Here is a 19,943-nt window from a genome sequence, read left to right on the forward strand (position 1 = left end):
CATCCATGTCTGATCCTTTGCTGAAGGTGTTCTAGAATACCTATTCGCCCCGTAACTGACGGGAGCGGACCTGCGAAATAAGAACCTCCAAGCCTTCCTTTCTTGGTGTGGACGGAGACAGAGACGGAGACGGAGCCGGAGATGCCGGTCCGGTCCGGTTGCTCGGGTACAACCGCGTCACCGAATGCGAGGGAATGCGAAAGCACGGGACGCCTCGCGCACTAGGACCCCGATAATCGTAATTTCTTGTCTCACTCAAGCTATTCCGATGATTTGGAATGTGTCCACGCTGACATCCCTTTTTCAAACCTGACAGGACCCCTCCTTTGTACGCCCTCACTCGTGGAGAGCAGTCAAAACATCTGTGAACAGCTAAAACCATGGCGGGCCTTTTCCTCAAGGTCAGCGTAACGCTGGCCGTCGTGATCGCGATTGCGTTTCAGCTCCTGCTCAAGGATCTTGTCTGGATGGGCTTGGGAATCGGGAAGCATATCCAGCCTCTGTCTGATTTTCCCTACAAATGCCGTCGCATCGACGACCCGCGCTTCCAGGCATGCGAGGACATGTGGTTGTCCGAGTCCACGCGACAGCTCTTCATGGCCTGCTCTACCACCGACGGTAGGAAGCATTGGATCCCCAAGTAAGTATTTCCAGCTTCTGGTTCCCGGGAGATTGGCCTCCAGCTAAACCGTCTCTTCCAGCGGCCTTTCTCTGAATGTCACAGGCCGTTCGCTTTCCGACGCCATCGTCGCCGTGGACATTGACAAGCCCAAGGGCGACTCCTTCGAGTTTCGCGCCCTCAAGACCCCGGGATTCACAGGCACTGCCGGAGACGGCCTGCTCAACGTCCTCGGAGTCACCGGCGTCGACGACCCCAACGGCGACGTCGAGCTGCTGCTCAACAACAACCGCCCGTCCCTCGACCCTGCCACCGGCGCCATCTTGCCCGACCAGACGCACGTCGGCGCCAACTCGACCCTGGAGCTCTTCAGGGTGTCTGGCCGCTCGTCCGAGATGAAACACCTGCGCACCTTTGCCGACGCCCACGTCACTACGCCTAACAGCATGGCCCCAGCGGGCGCCGGTCCGGGCATCCGCCGGTTTTACATGAGCAACAGCGGCGGCCCGTACAAGACCGGGCTTGTAAGTTTCTCCTTCTATCTCTCTCTCGCCGACCTTTTCATGCCCCACTTGTCATTTCTCGTGCCGCTAATGCGAGATCATGTGTGTCAATTGCGGACAGAAAGCACTTTTCGGCCCGCTCTTCGGATCAGGCGACATCACCTACTGCGACGGCAGCACGGACGAGCTCAGCTGCAAGGTGGTCTCGGCCGGCCACAAGCTCCCCAACGGCATGCTCCGCAACTCCAAGGACGGGCTCATCTACGCCGCGAGCTCGGTCACGGGTATCATCTCGGTGTTCCGCCCCCTGCCGGACGGCGGCCTCGCAGAGGTCGACCGGATCGACATCGGCTACGGCCTGGACAACCTATCGGAGGATGCCAACGGCGACATCTGGGCGTCCATCTATCCGCGGGGCATCGAGATCCTCATGGCTTTTGGCGATCCGTGGAACGCAAAGTGCAAGGCCGCCGTGGTCCGCGTCCGCAGGGAAGCAGACGGCGGGTATTCCTGGGAGAAAGTGCTCGAGGATGGCGACGCCGAGGTTCTCCCCGGATCGACGGTGGCCGTGCATGACTCGAAGACCGGCAGACTCTTTTTCGGAAGTAAGTTCCAGCTTATCCCTTTTGTGTTGTGAATATCAAGAGGACTAATTTACTACGCTCAGGTGTCTATGCTCCGTACATTGGTGTTTGCGAGCCCATTCCCGCTTGATGGAGCAGGATTAGCACATTCTTGAGTAGATGTGATATCTTTTCACACTCTCCGCATCCACTCAGAAATTCTCGCAAAGTGCAGTCATCATTATGGCATGGGTTGAGGGTGGTCTGGGTAAGGACATGAACCAACAGGAGACTTTATATCCTGAAGAACAGCCGTCATAGAATCCAAAATAGAATAGATTACTCCGCATTCCTCTTACCAGACGACATCTGCTGATCGCATTGGCTGCAAATAGACGCAATAACAGTCACTTTCTCTTTTGATATGGGCTTACCTCGAAATAGTAAGGTCACAGTACCACCGCATGGCGGAAAGGTACGAAGGGAGCGTATTCTTTACTGTCTCAATCGTCCTTCCCAAGCCTAGAAAATAAAGTCTTGGGATATGAACCAGCTAGTGTCAAGAGACATAAGGTCTTCAGTTCCAAAGTCCCATGGCTGTTGCCAGTCCACTTGGAAGAAACCGTCCTCAACTATTGTTGTAGCAGATGTCGAGATCGGCTGTTCTGGTGGTCCTGTTCTGCGAGCAATGGAAGCTCGAAACTTGTCAAGTAGACTGATACCATGCTCTGCGCTAGACGTATGCCGAGTGTGGAATCTAAAAAGCTCGCAAACTTGTTCCCAAGATGCTTTGCCCGATCCAGCTTCCAGATCCACGTCGAGTTCAACTATCAGGGTTGCGGCGATGAGTATGGATCCGGCCGCGAATGTGACTAGCATCAGATTAGTGATACTATCGCGCGAGCCAGAATGATAGTGAGAAGAACTTACAGAAAAGAGCATGCCATGGAGAAGTCCGAAGGGAACCCGACAGTGCCACATGCAATTCCGCCAGTACCTCATAAGCTGTGTGGACACAAAGCCGGCACAGACTCCTTGCGAGGTGGTCTCGACTTGTCTCAGCCGCTCCCACTGAGGCAGTCTGTTGCTGGGTCTCGCGAGCAACCTCTTGGAGCAGTATTGGCCGGAGTATCCAAAGCTTCAAATATTTGAGGCGAGCACACATGTTACGCTTCTGTAGCTCAAAGCACCGCTGTAGGCGCAGATATTGGATGGGCTTGTCGGTGCGATTCTGTAAGAACGGCGGAAGATTGGCCTCGAAATCGTCAACTGACTGGCAGATATCTGCGAGGGCGCCGAGTTCTGCAGTATTGTACATCGACGCCCCACGTTCAGTGTAGCCGTGACGCAGCTCCGCAGCCTTGTCGCCAAACTTGTAAGCTTCAAGAGATAGCCGGTTGTAGGTCAGTCGCGAAGGGTGGTTTTCTTGCTGCCCTTCCCTATCAACGTCCGAAGAGAGATTCTCATCGTCGATTTCCGCAAATAGGGGCACCTTCGTATCTCGAGGGAGCAGCAATGGACGCGCAAACGTACTTGACGCGATCCTGGTACGGTCAGTGTTTTGCATTGGCCTGCCACTTATGAATAGAACGCTGCTTACCGGTCAAGCATGATGCATACATACCAGACGCGGCGCCGCATCTCCCTCGTTAGCTGGCTCGTCCTCTGGTGGATGAGCTTACTGCTGTCCAGGCCAATCGCTTGTGCAGCGCGGACCGCAACGCTGACCACAGACCAGCAGCGCTCCGCATGGGGGGTGTAGAAAAGCCAGATGGCCCTGAGCAGAAGAAGCTGCACGACGGCGAGGGAATAGCTATCGAGAAGCTCTAGCGATATCAGCTTCCTTGAGCGCTCGTAAAATTCCTCCCCCAAGTGGACCCTCTTTTCCAGCTCAAAGGACTCGTTACGTTGGCAACCCAACGCAAAGACCATGTTCATGGTGGCGTACAAGACCGCCTCATCGGAGCCGGCCTCCTGAACCGTCGAGGATGCAGGTTCCCACAGGTTGTGGAATTGTTGCAAAAGGGTCGGCCGATGCAGCAGGGGTGTGACCGGCTGGATGAGATCCAGATAGGTTTGCAACAACTCGTCGGCTAGGCGACGCGGTGGGAGGATCAAGTCTTTGAGATCGCAAGGAGCTGCTTGGCGCCGACTAGCTGACCTGCGGTTGATCTCATTCAACAAGTCAGTCGAGTTATTAGTGTTGGCGGCGACATTGTGGACATCACGGATGAACTCTGAATTTGAAGATGTCCCGAAATGAGCGCCTTCGTCCACGGTACTTTCGTCACGCTGAGTGGGTGCAGTGACGAAGCGCTGTGGGCTCAGAGTCGAGGCTTCATCCTCCCGAGAGAGGGTCGTCGCGCTGTGTCCAGCATTCCCATCCGGGGGAGCCGTATAATCCTTGGCTTCCAGGCTCACTAAACGCTTTTCGATCCCAACGAGAGTACTGCATGTCCATTACTATCATGTCGCATATGTGCTTCTTGAAAGCGCGGAACGCTGGTGAAGAAGATGGTCTCCCGGCCGTCCCTGAACTTACAGCGCGCGAGAGCCCGTCACGCTTTCCGGGTATTGGCATTTGTCCTGCCAGCCACGCGAAACACAAGGTCTGCAATGTGGACGATGGCCATCGCAGCCGGTCTTGCGGGCGCGGCATGGCGCACATGCGAGCTGCGTCTTCTTGCGTCGCTTCGGAGCTGGTGTGCCGTCTGGGCCATGGACTCTTCCGGGAGATCCTGGCATCCTCCGGTTACGCTCGCTGTTGTGTGATTACTTTCTTACTCGTTTTTGGGATGTCTTCTCGTTCTCGGGGCCTTTCGGTGTCGTAGGTCAGACCCCGATGCATTGATGGCTGTTGACAAAAACTTGTTCCGAGATCCGCGACCTGTCCGTTCCGATATCCCCGATTCTAGCGCCAATTATGGCGGAGTCTTGGCCACGTTGAAGTAATGTAGAATTTAAGGAAATCTCTAGGGTAGTTTAGCAACTCTTTGCGCCGGGACACTACCTGGAAGACGGGTAAAGACTTATGTCCTTGTTACCTCGCTCAGAATACCCTTGATTCGTTTCCGACGACCCCGACCACATCTCCAGCATTAGCAAGAATGGCTTCTTTTTCCACCAGTACACGCGATAGTAAGGTCTGGTTGCTTATAAATGCTTGGATGGAAAGTAGCGATGCTTTCCGGTTACTAGGTCCACAAATCTCGGAACAGCCTGCTTCGACATGGTATAAGTACAAGGCCCAAGAAGCCTCAGATTAGAAGATGCCAAGTTCGAATTGTCTTCACTTTGTAGCATAATCCCTTGGTAGATCATTTCTCAGCCCAGTAGAACATGACCGTCGCTCCAGAACAAATGAAGCAAGAGGCACCTCCACTAGAGCCCCAGGCGGCTCTGGGCCGCTTCGAACGAGTGCAGTTTCCCTACAAGACACTCAACGGTGTTGATTTCGAAGTTGCTGTTATCGCGCCAAAGACCGTGGTGGCGTCGGCTGCAAAACAGGATTCGCCCTTACTCGTGCATTTTCACGGCGGAGGCCTGGTAATGGGGACCGTCCTCGAACCATTCTTCATCTCTCTATGGTCGGTCTTGTCTAACCCCTTGCCCTCATTGCAAGAATGCTCATCGGATATTTTGAGTGTAGGCCACTTGAACTAGCGGAAAATCACAACGCTGTGATAATCTCGCCTTCATATCGTCTCATGCCCGAGGCCAACGGTGCCGATATCCTCGATGACCTGAAGGACTTCTGGGATTGGGTACACAAGGATCTCGTCGCTCTAGTGAAGTCAAAATGGTCCCATATCACGATCAACCTCGATAAGATTGCCGTCTGGGGTGAGAGTGCCGGTGGCTATTTGGCCCTGCAGTCAGCATTCCTGTTCCCCGAGGCCAGCATCAAGGCTGTCATGCCCCAATACTGCTGCATGTACACAGATCTTGTCGAGTACCAAAATGGAGGAGTCGATGACCCAGAGGCCCATGCCTTGCTAGACAAATTCGTTGCTGGTCTCAAGCCCGGAAGCGTTAGGGTCTCGTCGCCTTTCCCCGAGAACCTCAATCTAGTGCTGGCTATCAACAGAACAAGGCGTCACCTGGAGTTCTTTGGCTCTGATGAACGATTGAGTTTGGGTCACGCACTGCAAGTTGCCGAGAAGATCCCACCTATCTGGGTCATGCAAGGCACAGAAGATCGCCTGGTGAGTCACGGTCAATGCTTGAGTCTTTATGAGGGATCTTGCGATAAGTCATATGCTAAAACATGATTGTCTAGGTCAAGAAGGAAGCTATGGATCAGATGGTTGCCCGAATTCGAAAAGCTCACCCTGAGACGCCACTGCTGTATAGCGTACAAAGAGGAGATCACGGTTTCGATACGGACCATGGATTGACGGAGCCATACATTGCTGAAGGCGTTGAATTTATTCACAAGTACTGGCCTTAGGGAGATCGGCAACGCGTTCCAGTTCTTCAACTGAGAGAAAAGAGACGCATACGCTGTGCAGCTAAGCTCAATGCCTGAATGTTCTCTAGTCTAATTTGAAACATACCGCTACAGATCATTTTGTCCACAGATTCAATGGAATATTAGCCCAGTTTGATCTCTGCATCAACAGCCACAGGCAAAAATGCGTCTACATGAATCTTCCCGATACCTAGTCTCTCAACTTTCCCGTCTTCATCCGGCGCAGACAACAGCAGCACGTTGAATACCGGCCAATACTTGTAATCCTTGAAGATTCTCAAGTCAAATGGCTCACGATTGTAAGACTCATAGGAGTCGGGGTCCGCGACAGTTCCACTCTCTGGGTGATGCCAGGACCTGAAGTACTGCTCGTCATCGTCCCATGAAGGATCGACGTCAGTCCGGTTGAGGGTTGTACGCGATAGTGCCAAGAAACTGTGTGTCTTGTCCTTGAGATAAGGCACGAAGCTGCCATCAACAAAGACTGTGCCAGCTACGTTGCCATGCGAATTGAAAACGGCAAGATGGCACAGTAGATGCCGGCCATTGTCGCAACCAGATCGGAGGACAAACATGTCCGTATGCTGGTCCGTCAATCTGAACTCTGCTACTTTGCCCTGTATAGTCAATGTCCCTTCTTTATCTGCGGCTAGGAGGCGCGCCTCCGGATCCCCAACGAGTCTCAGCGGCCGGGGATAGCGAATGGCCTCCGCATCAGGGCTCTCGGGCTGAAGCGTGTAGTATGCCCCTAGTGTGTCTTCATCGACGTGCCTCTGCCACACTTCGCCCGTGGCGCCGACCATGGAAGCTTCGCGATCCTTTGTCGGGCACTCCACCGTATGGCACAGCTGAACACCTCCGCTCGCTTCGACAAGACACTGGCTTGCGGTACACTCGCCCATGTTCGTGAAGCTGTCCTTCTTTTGATAGCGCACGGGTCCCACCCAGCCGGCCCATGACCAAGACGGAAACGTCTTGTCTCGTGTGCACGTACCGACCGGGGTCCAGAGCAAGCCGACATCAAACAGGGTAGATGGTATTCCAAAGTAGAATGGCCCACGGAAGGGTCCGGTCAGGCGGTTGAGGGCTCCCAGAAGTGCCCTGATCTTGTCCTTGGGGTCAGTGAAGTTTCGCTTGGTGTACTCTGCAACTGACATGCCGTACGCCTCGAATAAGTCTTGAATCTCGTAGTCAAGGCTATAACGAGCGTCAAAGTCTGTCAGCATGGCCGTGCCATCGTCAGGATGCAGGTCTTCCCGTCCGTAACAGCCCTGGTCGCATACATAGTACACTTGAGACTCTGTGAACGTCAATAGCCGCTTTGATAATAGACGTTCCTGATATGTCCAGCCGCGTGAATTCCACCTGGAAAAGTTGATCGCGTCGGAATGACTGTCGAGCATGTTTGCGATTTTCAGCCCGTTGATGTCTATCTGCATCTGAGCCTTGGTACGGGGGATAGCTTTGTCCACTCCGGGAAGTCCGCTGTCAGCATCGATGCCTGCGGCGGCTACGATGGTCAACCACGCCACCTCGTAGACTTGGTCCATCCTGTTCACGTTCTGGAGCACGTTCTCCATATCGTCCTGGGTGATGCAGAGCGCGTCGATCCACACGTACCGACAGCCGAGCTTGCGCGTGACCTCCATCGCATGGACTATGGTAGTCGAGGGGCGATTGTTCTCCTGATCAAAGAATCCAGGCTGAGCCATGGCGTCTCGGTTGGCCAGGTTTTGCTTCATCTTTTGGTCCTTGCCCCACATGTAGCTGAGGGCAATGTATCTGGCCCCCTCTGGAAGAGGCATGATGCAGCCACGGGCGACGTCAATGACGGTCAGCTGGAAGTCCAGACTGAGCCCCGAAAGCCTCGTCGTGAGAGTGTCCTCGGATAAATGAGCCTTAGATGCCTCTGATCCGTGCTTGGCTTCGCACTTGTCCAGCCATCTCAAAACGTGATGCCAATCTATGGCATCAGTCGCAACCTGACGGCCGAACAGAGCCAATTGAGTCTCATTTGACCCGCTATCATCATCGAGAAGAAGATGAATCTTGGGAGCGATCCTAGCAGCCTCGTACTCATCCCCGGTGTCTCTATCCAACCTCTCCAGGACGGGGTAGGATGTGTGCAGCTCCAAGTAGAGGGCAATGCGCTCGTTTGGGTCCAGCCCAGGGTCGTTGATGATGTCCTTTTGGAGATCATGTGGCGATTGGTTGCAGACCAGCACACAGCCGCGCTGCTCATTGAGCTTGCTCAAGACATACTGAGCGCCGTAGTGCTGCTCGATCGTGTATTTGAGAAGACCGCAGAGCCTGCACTCTCTGCTGGTCGAGATCTCTCTCAATGTGCCCAGCTGCACGTCCACATCATCCAGCTTGTGTAGAGTGCGCGGTGTGGTGAAAAGAGTCTGAAGCGGTAATTGAGTGCATCGCTCGCACAGTTTCAGCTTTCGTTCTGACCCCGCCATAGTGTCTCAAGGGTTGTGGAACGAGATGTGGTAATGATTTTCAGAGTTCTTTAGGTGTGCCCTTTCAGGGTGAAAGGTGAGCGGGCTCTAGTAATCGAGCAGTTTCGTCTCGATATTGAGAACAATAGTTGGGTAATAATAATAAAGCAGATGAAGTGAAATTGGAGAGTGCAAAGGCTTTGAGGCACTGGCCAAGAGATCCCCTGTCAGCATCAATGCAGGGGTTCGTCACATCGCGCTTAGGGCTGGAGCGAAAACGTTTTAGCTTTGATAGCACATCAATGTTTCATGGTTTGATGTAGAAAAGGGACGGGAAACTCCAGGTAAAGAAAATGGTGACATTAAACAACAACGCCACCTTGGTCCCCGGCTTGGACTCGCACGCGTTGTCCCGGAGATGTTAGGAGGAAGGCAGCAAGACGGTGGGAGTCTGGGTAGTTTGAGATGTAAATACTCATTTAGATGGTGCAGACTTAGCAAACCTCCTTCTTGGCTTCAGAGGTAATACGACTTACGCGCAATGCCGCCACCAAAATTATGCATACCGGGGAAGAAACCTTGGCTAGGCCCATCGGTCTCATGAGATCCTGACAGAAAGGGAACCTAAGAAGGCCGCAACGGGCCTGGTTCAGAGTTCTCACAATTCCGAAGCCGATGCTGGTTCCTCGAGTGCATCGTGGAACTCGTCCTCTTCATCAGTAGTCTCCCAGATCGTTTCATCATCACTCTGACTTTCGGCCAGGCTGGGTGTCTCCCTTGGCTTTCGGAGAGTCAAAGCATGGATGTCGACTTCTGAGTCGCCACCTTGGTATCCCCCTTCAATATTCATCTCGTCGATCCAGGGCATGCGCCCCGGATCCCAGTCTTGATAAGCCAAACTAGGCTCCTCCTTTATAACCTCTTGCCAGGCACGAATCCATTTCTTGAGCTTCTCATGAGACCGGTCGCATTCCATGGCTAATCTCTTTCCAAGAAACAGCCCCCTAGCCCAGTTTCTCTCCCGGATTTCGACTATCAGTTCCGCCAGGCTAATGGTCTCGTAAACCGTTTTCTTCAATGGTCCGCTAGAGGATCTGCATTTCGACCGCAGTCTACCAAGCGGGGACATGCTGTCAAAACCATCTCCAAGGTCGGGGTCAATGCCATCCCAGTAGAAAGCGTCCAGATGATAGAGATGCTCAGGGGCCTTTGATTTTGCCAGATGATGCAGCAGCGTCTCATTATGCAAATCTACGGAGTCGAATTTCGCTCCGGCTTTTGCTAGGACAAGGGCGGCGTGAAGTTTACGGTAAATCAGGGCCAGTGCCAAGGGTGTTCTCCCCCAAACATCCTTGACCTCAATGTCCACACCATGCTGCTGCAGAAGGCGCAACCCTGCCTCGGCATCCTCCAGTCCTCCACTATAGTCGCCCAGACAGTGGATAGGAGAGCACTGATCTGAGAAGGATTTGGCGAAGAGTGACGCTCCTGAATCGAGTAGAAGCTCCGCGGTCTCCAGCATTGGATGTCGGAGTGCTTCATGAAGAGGCGTATATCCATGAAACGACGGTATGTTGACGTTTGCTTTTCTGCGGATCAGTTCCTCAGCGAACACGGGGGAATGCAACTCAACCGCCGTAAAAACGGCTGTATTTCCGGTGGCACGCTCTCTGATGTTGATATCACAACCCGCCTGGAGCAATTGGTGAAACGCCTCAGTGTTCCGCGACCTCACCGCCCAATGTAGAGGTGCGAGTCCCATGTTATCGAAGGTGTGAAGTTCGCATGGGTGCGAAGCAATAACGCTCCTAATGGGCTCAGGAGACAATCCCAGGACGCACCTATGTATTGTGGTGAAACCGAGCTCATCTTCGTCTACTAAATGCCGCATCATGTCGACCAAAGCTTGAGGCACGTTGGGTGTGGACATCATATGCGGGTATATGCTGTTGATGCAATTCCTGTCTTGGTGTCAGATATGTGTTTCCGATATGCGGACGGGATAGACGCTCAGCCAACCTCCCATTTACGTCGGTCATCCAGGGATCGAAGCCATTCTCAAGAAGTACAATCAATGTCTTATATGCATGGGATTGGAAGCATTGCTACGAGGGTGTCAAATATGCTCATGTTCTGTTGGGTCTGGAGGGAGGCTAGACTTACCAGGACCCAAGGCCTACCAGTCTCCCTGATGTCATTGGGCTGGAGGAATCGTGCAGAGATTGCTGCTCGAACCCAATTGAAGTTGTCGTGGTACATAGCGACAGCCAGTACATTTGCATCGTTGACTCTGGGCACCTTCCAATACACATGGGCTCCGGTACCCAGGAAACTATCCCAGCCCACTCCAACATGAATGGCGCTGGAGATAAGCCAGCTGGGGAGCTGGTATTGCACAGAGATGGCTTTCTTGCTTTGCTTACACAGATTCGTGTTGCATGGCCGACGGTCCAGCAGCGGCAGAGCGTTGTAGCGGAGGAAGAACGACCCCAGCACTGATCGTAGCCAAGGGGGTGATTTCATCTCTGAGTAGATGTGGCATTGGCATCGACAACCCGGCTCGCATTTTCTCCGCACAGTGGTGTATATCGAGATAGGGCTGGGTTTGTGCTGCGAAGTATCTGGGCATCCTTCACCGGGTTCCGGCCGTGTCTGAGCCAATGCTTGCTCCAAACGACTGAAGCGTGTGTCAAACTGGGCCGCCAGGTCTTGGGTCTGCCGCCGTGATGCCAACTCCATAGATTCCATTCGATCTTTCATATGCGATTCTGTCTCTCTGAGCTGGCCAGAAGTAGCTTGCTGGTTAAGCAGGGCTGTGCTGGTGCTCATGATAGCGTGAACTTCAAGCGCCAACGACCCGTGTAGTCTCTGCCTATGGAGGATGTCAGCTAGCCCGGCAAAAGAATGCCTCTCGGAGCGCCACCTCAGCGACATGCGCCGCCAACGGCTAACGTACTGGCGTACTGAGAAGATCGACTGCATAGAACTACTCAATTGCTGATGATACTGTCGACATTTAGTAAGATGTTCAGACATCGCTGGCTTCTCCTTCTGCCATAATAGCTTGGGTATCCTGTGCTGCCCTTGAGCATTGAGACCTTTGCTCTTTGACAGAAGACGGGTGGCGATGGAGTTGAGCTCATGCACAGAACGTGCCAGAGCCGCGAGGATAGGCTGGAGGTTCGGGTCATCCTTGCCGTCTATCTCCTCAAGTGCCGAACTATTCGTGTCTATCGCTGCTTTCAATGTATCGAGGTCATTGAGGAGATCCCAGAACTCTTCGTTTGCCCTGGCGATGGAGCGCAGGAGCTTGACCCCCTTGCCGATCAAGCCTGCCGCCTGGCCAAGGGCGATGCCGCTCCCAATAATTCCCAGGACCTCCGCCATGGGCAACTTTATTGGTATCGGATCAGACACTACGCGAATTCGGAATGAGCAGAGACCAGTTGAGGTATTGGGCGACTGCGAAAAGATGGCCTGCTCAGGCAATAGATTTGTCAAAGAAGTCAAGAGGATTTCCGCGTAGCGCGAGGCAGAATCAGCATGGTGGCTATGCTCATGCAAGACGCATGCCGCACTGAATACTCATTGCCAATTGGGTAGTATCATGCATGGTAGGGAGGCCCAAGGCGTCGACAGAACCCTGCAAGGTCATCCGCCAGATTAACATCTGGGTTGGGCATCCCATCCTCAGCCCAGACTGTGGCCCCCGCGTTGGGCCCAACTCCGAGTCCCTGATGCCAATCTGACCTTGGGTCTTCATTTCCAATAATCAACTAATCACACACTCTAGCAGTCCGATTTGCTTTTGATACGCAACAGTAAGTTCCCCAGGCGCCACAGCGTGGGCCTTGGCGAGACCCGCGTCGTCGGCGTCAGCGCCGGCGCCGGCAACCGCCGTGGTCTCGACCCGAGTTCCTACTTCTTGGCCGCGGTACCGGTCTCGCCCTGCTCGTCCCCGCCGCGCTTCGTGCCGCGCGGCTCGGCAGGCTCCTCGCCCGTCTCCAGCGCCGCCGCCGCCGCTGCTGCCGTCGCTGCTGGGGTATGCATCCCCACGTTGACGACGTTGCCGTGGCGGTCGCGGTAGAAGAAGCGCGTGACGCCCCACGCCTCCTCGGTGCGAAGGTGCACAATCTCGAGCCCCTCGGCGCGCACCCGCGCTTCGACCTCGTCCACGTCGTCCACGAATATCGACACCGACGGGTTAACCGGGCCCGTCGCGTCCTGCGTCATCAGGCTCAGCTGGAGACGGCCAGTCGGGTCGCCGAGGGTCGCGATCCAGCCGTGGTCCATCAGCACGTCGAGGCCGAACACGGCCTGGTACTCGGCGGCCGCGGAGCGGATGTCCGACACGACGAGGTTGGGCACGATGCGGTGGACGGTCGTCCCGCTAGTCGTTCGGTTGATTGCGTCGGACCTGGCATCATGGACGCGGTTCCGCTGGTGGGACACGTCCTTGGACCCCGGCTGGAAGGTCTGGACGTCTTGAGTTTGGTCGGCCATTGTGGTGTGGTGTAGGGGTGTGTGTGTATGTATGTATATGTAGATGAATCTTTTGTAGTGAGATAGGAGAGAAGAGAATCCATGCTTTGGAATGTTCGTAACGCCTGGTCTTAAAGTAGTGTACAGTGCGAACACTGGAAGGGGGGTGGTGTGCGTGCGTCGGACAGTATTATCAGTTCGGAGACTGGCACTACAGTCTACAGCTGAAAGCTTTTTAGACTGTGACTCTGTCAGAGTTCTGATCCATAACTCTTTTGGGGTGGCTTTCATCGCAGACTGTCAACTAGACACCGTGCCATTGTGAATGAGGCTAGCTTTGAAGAAAGTAGCAGAGACTTTAACGACCAATAGTTTTATGAACAAGCCAGAATTTGTGAGAGTGGTGGAGTAAAGTTATCCTCCACCAACGTTGCCAAAAGGTTCTTGATCAAATTAAATTACTATGATACCACCAAGCTTAGGTAGCTACTGGCTCTCAAGGTCGAGGAATGGTGTCCTCAAGCTACGACGCGACTTGGTTGACGCGCAGTGTGATAACCCTCGTCCTGAGGTGTCACGATCTCTCTGGCTGTTTGAGGAAAACTGCCCCTAGTTCAGATAGCTGGGCCAGCTCCTCTAGGGATCCTTTCGGTCGCGCATGTGAACTATCTTCAGGATCCTAGACAAGTCAGGCTGTCCATTCGGTGTATCATTGACGGGGAGAATGCCGCGAACACCAAGTCACCGGGTAGAAAATGATACGATGTATCACGTCAGCACCTGAAGCAGGAAAGGAAATTCATTTGCTCCTGAAAACCCCTGACGTTCGGCATTTGTAATCTCACACAATATCCCAAGCCTACGAAATAGGTGATTTTGACAAGCCAGATCCCGCACTTATCCCATCGCTGTCTGCCAGGCCCCTCCGGAAATCATACACGTCTCCGAGCTCGTACACCTCGCGGATGAACCTGTCTGCCTCCCCGATGATCCTGACGCTCTGGTCTACACTCGGAGAGGCCGGGCCGCCGCACACCTGCTGCCAACCCTCGAGCAGCTGCCTCAGGTGGTCGCCCGCCAGGAGCACCTCCGGCCCGATCAGCGACTGGAGCGAGGGCACGCGGCACGCGGCCAAGAGGACCAGCATCGCTCCGGCCATACTATGAAACAAACCTCTAGAGTTAGAGAAAACTTTCTTTTCTCATCGATAGATAAACAATAAAAAGAGTCGGGGCAAAATGCGACCCCCAAGAAAGAAAGAAAAACTCACGAGAGCGAACAGATCCACGTGTCGACGAGGACCGTGTGCGCGAACCCGCGCAGGTTCAGGATGTGCAGCAGGCACGCGTCCAGACACGTCTTGCAGTTCTTGAGCACCTCGCCGGACACGGCGAACCCGCTGCCGCACCCGCCCAGCTCGGTGCCCCCCACGCCGCTGAGCATCCACATGAGGTAGGGCCGGTAGATGACGCTGCGGCAGGTCAGGTACCGCTGGCGCAGGAAGCCGCCGTGCTCCGAGGCCGGGGGCCCGGCGGCGGCGGCCTCGTAGTCGACCGAGAAGTGGAAGGCGGCGGGGAGCACGTCGCGCCACTCCTCGAGCTGGTGGTCGAGCTCGGCGACGACGTAGGGGAAGCGCGAGGGGTCGAGGGAGGCGCCCGTGCCGCGGGCGTAGAGCAGCTGGTGGACGCGGTTGAGCAGGCGGCGCATGGAGATGCAGGCGAGGAAGTAGAGAGAGGACTGCTCCTCCTCGTCCGGCGCGGCGTGGGTGTGGTACTCGCCCGGCAGGGGGATGGAGCTCTCGATGCGGGCGATGCCGGACTGCGGCAGGGCGGAGAGCTCGGCCAGGTAGTCACTGGTTTTTTTCACGTGTTAGAATACCTTTCCTTGTATCCAGGAAGGGTGATCAAGTCTATACCTTTCCAGGATGTAGCAGGACCAGAAGATTCTGCGTATTCGTTCCTGCTCCTCCGGCTCGTCTCGGGTTGGTGGATACGACAAGAGCAGGAGACACTTGGCTGCTGCCGCGTTGATGTACTCCCATGCCTGTAGAGGTCGCCGGAGAAAGGCAAAGTACATCCTACAGTCTTATTTAGACCGAGTTCATGTTATTGGAGGTTAGGTGCACTTACGCAACAAAGAACAGAGACTGGGTTGCGGTGGACGTGATGCCAGTATGGGCCACGTGCAGTTGAGAGAGCGCTTTGTTGAAGTACCCGTCGCCCAGCTCTCGGTAGTTAAGGTGCTGACACCTTGTGTGATGCTGGCTAGAGGCATAATTGGGCACGAGGTCAGAGGTCAGTCGACTCGCACACCCCAACGCCATGGTCAGCAGTGCCAAGCAGCTCTCCTGGCTCGGCTGGTCCACGGCCCGAGACATCAGGATGTGGCGCGCTGCCTCGAGCTGGGGCTGCGACATGGTGGGATACGAGAAGTTGATGTTGTGTTCGAAGGACAGCAGGATGTCATTCATCTCGTCCGACGTCAACTCTGGAATGCTGCTGACGCTGCTTGTCTGGTATCCGGGCCGGCTCTGCTCCAGCTGGAAGATGGAGATGTAGTCATTCCGCAGAGACGGGAACACATCGAAATGCGGCCACTGAAGCACATACTCGGTGGTCGAGGTGTGCATGGAGTCGAGGACGGCGTTCTCCAGGCTGTTCAGCTGGTGCACCTCGCTGACCGGAGTCCTCTGCTGCTGCGGCTGGGGGAAGCGCTGAGTCACATCGGTGCATGGCGAGCTGGAGAAGCTCTCGGCCGAAGAGCAGGCCGTCGGCAAAGCGAGGCGGCGCTCTGGGAAGACCGTAGGCAGTGCCTGTGCACCCTGTACCTAGGAGTTAGGAATTGATCACAGCGACGGGAGCAGTGCGTGCCGACTGACGAGGCTGGCATTGATCTCGTGCAGGAACCTCTCTACGCGGAGCACCCCTTCCAGGATGAGATCACTCTTGCCGCGACTGGAGAACCCGTTAGTGTTTTTGCTCCTCTCAGAGCCTGCCCTGGAAATGAGAAATCTTACGAGTTGGCCTCCGACCCATACGTGCACTCATGCTCGGCAACGGCGCAGGCCGCGCAAGGGTTCTCTCCATTGCATCTGGGCGGATATGGTTAGCATTCGGGTCCGGCGATGGCCAATCAGGGATGTCAGACGGCCTTCCGGTACCTTATCTTGCGGGCCCGGCAGACATCGCACTGCGTTCGGCATTATTCTTTAGCTACACTGACTGTCTGCAGATTGTGGTGAGAGAAGAACGTACAGCATGCGATGTCCGGAGACGCTTTCGCGGTGGTCCACTGCTGTCCGTGTCCATGGCAACTGGGCGATCCAGGTTGAGGGATCTACATGCTCGGTAGTACCGAGGGAGCGGCTGTCAGAAGATAAAAGGAGAAAACGCCAGACAGGGAGACAGGTTGACAGGTCCAGGATTTCTTGGGAATTTCGGGGCAGCAGGTTGCTTGGCCGCCTTAAAGAAGCCTCGGATTGCGGGGGAGTGTGCGGGGAGGCAGAAGATCCACGCGAGGGCGGCGTCCAAACGGGCCAAAGCAGCCTTATCAGGGGGAGGGGGGGAGGAGGATATGGGGGTTTCTGCGTCGTCGGGGTGGCATGACGATCCACGAGATGAATGCTCCTCGAGACGGATATTGGCCCGAAAGGGACTGATCCCGGGATTTAGAGTCCGCAGGCCCTTGGCACCTGGTTCTCATCACATGGAAAATGCGATGGGTTCCTGAATACAAAGATCACATACCGGGCCCTTTAAGAGACCTTAGCCATAATAATAAAGCCGAGAGGAGGACGCCCAGATTCCCATTTCGAGCCGCACCCAAAGCACACGGCCGGCCACATTGACGCAGGCACACGCACACGCACACACACCACACACACTGACGGTCTGCATCTGCCCGCACGCCATTCAGATTGATGCTTGCAAGTTACGGGTTTATGTCCAGGGTCCGGGAATGCAAGAGGCCCTCCAGGGTTTAGCGCACCAATCGCACGCCGAGGTCGGTGGCCACTGGGCGCGGAATCAATGCGAGCGCACACTCATATTAGCTAGTTACTACTTGTAGCTAGCTACGAGCTAGTTACTGTAACGGGTCAGTCGATACGAGTTGAGGCGAGGGGTGGTTCAAGTTAGTTCGTCGAGAGAGACCGTGCTCATGCTCACTCTTCCGTCTCTTCAATGACAGGCGCACGCATGTGATGGAACACCCCGCGTATTGACTTGACATATGGGAGAATACCTCGTACCGGAGCATTTGAGGCGGTATTTCAATGCCCCTTGTTCATTATATGGATATATCCTGACACTTTCCGTGAATTGCCATTTTCATTCCTTCTTTTTGAGTCTGTTTCCTCTCCTCTCCCCGCCAAACGCTGGAAGTTGATTCCAATATGCCCATGCCCGTGCCCATACATACCCATGTTACAAGCCAGTACAACCACACGCCATATACACCCGCTATACTACTACTCCACCTGCGCCGAAATATGTTGAAGACATCTCACCTCTTTTGTCTCTCCCTGGAGGAGCACTTCAAGCCTCTGTTCTCGCCCTCCCTACCAGCTTGCACATCACAACACAAAACCCACGCCCCTGCGCCCCCGTCGTCATGCTTAAAACAACCGCCCCCTTATCCAACACACCAAACGTGAGCTGAGTGAAAAAAAAAAACCTCAAGGCTCGCCCCAGATCTCGTCGGCGATCTCCCGCACGAGCGCGAGCTTCTTCTTCTCGTCCTCGAGGCTGAGCGGGTAGCCCTCGGAGTGCGTGCTGAAGCCGCACTGCGGCGACACGCAGACGCTCTTGAGCGCCTCCTCGCGCGACTCGCCGCGGCCCTGCGCGATGAAGTCGGCGGCCTGGTAGACGCGCCGCTTCATCTCCTCCTTGTCCTCGAGCGCGCGCAGCTTGGTGCTGATGATGCCCACGACGACGTACTTGTCCCTGGGCAGCACGCTCAGCGGCTCGAAGCCGCCCGCGCGCTCCGTGTCGTACTCGAGGTAGAAGGTCGTCGCGTTGAGGTTCTGGAAGAGCTTCTTGGCGATGATGTCGTAGGCGCCCTCCTATACAGACCAGACAGACAGACACATGTGTGTTAGTATGTATGTAATGCTTCTGTGTGCTGCCAGCGTTTTTCTGAGAAATGGGGAGGGGGTGGGAGATGGAGAAAAGGAAAAGAAAAGAAAAAAAAAAACGTACAGCAAAGTGCCTGCCGCCGATGAAGTTGCCTCGGCACAGGTGCACGCCGATGTGCATGTCGCTGGGGCAGCCGGCGATGCAGTCGTTGTACAGCTGGATGTAGGCGTCGAGGAGCTCGTCGACGGTGCCGATGTTGTCCTTGTCCTCCTCCCATCCCTTGCGGAACTTCTCCGAGCAAAAGTCTGTACGTGAATGTTTAGCTTTGTGAGAATAGATGCAAGCACGAAAGCAGAGGTTACTCACAGGCCAGACCGGGGTCGTCGAACTGAACGTTCCTCAGACCGGCCTTGTAGAGGTGGTCCAGCTCAGCAGCGTAGACCTTGGCCACGTCCTTGAAGTACTCTGCGTCGTTGGCATAGGCCTCCGGGGTGTACGCCCGGCCCTGCTTGTAGCGCCTATATTCAGGTGTGTGTGTGCCAAATGTCAATTCCCCCAGCCCCAATGCCATCCATAAAACGAACGGATCACGCCGTGGACAGGTCGCGCAAAAAAGACTCACATGTGGAACCACGCCGGCGTGATCATGGTCATCTTGATGTCCCCCCAGTTCTCGCGGGGCGTCACGCTCTGCACGAGGCGCAGCTCGTGCACGTTGGACACGCTCTTGGCCGGGTCGTGCCGCAGCTTGCCGCCGGCGATGACCGAGTCGCCGGGCATGACCTTGCGGTCCTTCTCGATCAGCGACACGACGTCCGGGTGGTAGAGCCGGAACATGGACGCGTCGGCGTCCTGCAGCCGGATCGTGCCCTCGAACTCGTCCCACGTCAGGCCCCAGAAGCGCGTGCGCGTGTACTCGCCGTCCGTGACGGCGCGGAAGCCCAGCCCGCGCTGCAGCGCCACGACGTCGGCGACGGCGCGCTTCTCCGTGGCCGGCAGCCCGGCCTCGTCGGGCGTCTTGCCGCCGTCGACGGCGTTGCGCGCGTCGAGGAGGTCCTGCGGGCGGAGGAGGGAGCCGACGTGCTCGGCGCGGAAGGGGGGAGGGGCCATTGCGAGGTGGTGAGTGGGAATGGGGAGGTGAGGTATGTGGATGGAGGGTTGGGATGGTCCAGCAGCAGGTCACTGTTATAGATCTTTCGTCTACGAACCCCGTGTGAAGCTCGGTACGGTATATACTCTTGAATGGGAGAGGAGAGTGAGAGAGCTTCAGGATCTAAGGTATCTAGCAAGCATCAAAACTCCTAGGCGGGGGCGGGGCAGCAAGCACAATTTTGTAGCATCGGCGTCTCGTGGAAGTGGACCCCCGCTAATCGACTTCCGCCGGCTCTGAGAGAGGGAGAGCGAGAGAGAGAGAGGGAGAGGGAGGCACGGAAAGATGGGGATGGGCTGCACTACTACATCAAAGTCGCCGGCCGGGATTGAGGCACGGCAATAGGCCAATTCGGTCTGGACACTCTAGATACCCTCCTGTCTAGGGATGAGACGAGGGTAGGATCGACGAGCGGAGGCGAGAGACGGCGCGTGTGGTCGCACGAGGAGTGGCTTGCAGATGTCAAAACTTGAATGCGAGCGGGATGAAGAGTGGACGTGTGGATATCCTTGCTGCAGCGTCATCTTTGGTGATTGGACTCTGAAGACCGCATGGATACGGACCACGGCATGCCTTTGCATCACAATACTCTAACTTGTACTCTCCTGCCGACAGACCAACTGGGATTGGATTACC

General features: G+C 55.3%; 7 protein-coding genes across 7 annotated transcripts; 2 read left to right on the plus strand and 5 right to left on the minus strand.

Moving 5' to 3' along the window:
- Positions 1 to 380: 380 nt before the first annotated feature.
- Positions 381 to 1,836, plus strand: E0L32_011600 (uncharacterized protein; the record flags this gene model as incomplete). Its single annotated transcript, XM_031134347.1, has 4 exons — positions 381 to 640; positions 702 to 1,143; positions 1,244 to 1,727; positions 1,790 to 1,836. 4 exons carry the CDS (start codon positions 381 to 383, stop codon positions 1,834 to 1,836), a joined length of 1,233 nt encoding a protein of 410 aa, XP_031000198.1.
- Positions 1,837 to 2,207: 371 nt separating this feature from the next.
- E0L32_011601 (uncharacterized protein) lies at positions 2,208 to 4,430 on the minus strand (the record flags this gene model as incomplete). Its single annotated transcript, XM_031134349.1, has 4 exons — positions 2,208 to 2,557; positions 2,616 to 3,229; positions 3,286 to 4,134; positions 4,228 to 4,430. The coding sequence occupies 4 exons, from the start codon at positions 4,428 to 4,430 to the stop codon at positions 2,208 to 2,210; spliced, it is 2,016 nt and encodes a 671-aa protein (XP_031000199.1).
- Positions 4,431 to 5,024: 594 nt separating this feature from the next.
- Positions 5,025 to 6,135, plus strand: E0L32_011602 (uncharacterized protein; the record flags this gene model as incomplete). Its single annotated transcript, XM_031134350.1, has 3 exons — positions 5,025 to 5,272; positions 5,335 to 5,890; positions 5,965 to 6,135. 3 exons carry the CDS (start codon positions 5,025 to 5,027, stop codon positions 6,133 to 6,135), a joined length of 975 nt encoding a protein of 324 aa, XP_031000200.1.
- Positions 6,136 to 6,278: 143 nt separating this feature from the next.
- On the minus strand, positions 6,279 to 8,621 carry E0L32_011603 (uncharacterized protein; the record flags this gene model as incomplete). The annotated part of the gene is made up of 1 exon (XM_031134351.1): positions 6,279 to 8,621. The coding sequence occupies one exon, from the start codon at positions 8,619 to 8,621 to the stop codon at positions 6,279 to 6,281; it is 2,343 nt and encodes a 780-aa protein (XP_031000201.1).
- A 637-nt stretch (positions 8,622 to 9,258) lies between these two features.
- E0L32_011604 (uncharacterized protein) lies at positions 9,259 to 13,103 on the minus strand (the record flags this gene model as incomplete). Its single annotated transcript, XM_031134352.1, has 5 exons — positions 9,259 to 10,561; positions 10,620 to 10,705; positions 10,764 to 11,472; positions 11,557 to 12,150; positions 12,523 to 13,103. 5 exons carry the CDS (start codon positions 13,101 to 13,103, stop codon positions 9,259 to 9,261), a joined length of 3,273 nt encoding a protein of 1,090 aa, XP_031000202.1.
- Positions 13,104 to 14,348: 1,245 nt separating this feature from the next.
- E0L32_011605 (uncharacterized protein) lies at positions 14,349 to 16,390 on the minus strand (the record flags this gene model as incomplete). Its single annotated transcript, XM_031134353.1, has 7 exons — positions 14,349 to 14,934; positions 14,998 to 15,159; positions 15,212 to 15,903; positions 15,961 to 16,036; positions 16,099 to 16,173; positions 16,243 to 16,271; positions 16,337 to 16,390. 7 exons carry the CDS (start codon positions 16,388 to 16,390, stop codon positions 14,349 to 14,351), a joined length of 1,674 nt encoding a protein of 557 aa, XP_031000203.1.
- A 1,367-nt stretch (positions 16,391 to 17,757) lies between these two features.
- Positions 17,758 to 19,267, minus strand: E0L32_011606 (uncharacterized protein; the record flags this gene model as incomplete). Its single annotated transcript, XM_031134354.1, has 4 exons — positions 17,758 to 18,144; positions 18,281 to 18,462; positions 18,524 to 18,675; positions 18,780 to 19,267. The coding sequence occupies 4 exons, from the start codon at positions 19,265 to 19,267 to the stop codon at positions 17,758 to 17,760; spliced, it is 1,209 nt and encodes a 402-aa protein (XP_031000204.1).
- Positions 19,268 to 19,943: the final 676 nt, after the last annotated feature.

The sequence above is a fragment of the Thyridium curvatum genome (genome assembly GCF_004353045.1).
Source record: "Thyridium curvatum strain D216 chromosome Unknown NODE_111_length_103525_cov_82.688156, whole genome shotgun sequence".
Classification (NCBI taxonomy): Eukaryota; Fungi; Ascomycota; class Sordariomycetes; order Thyridiales; family Thyridiaceae; genus Thyridium; species Thyridium curvatum.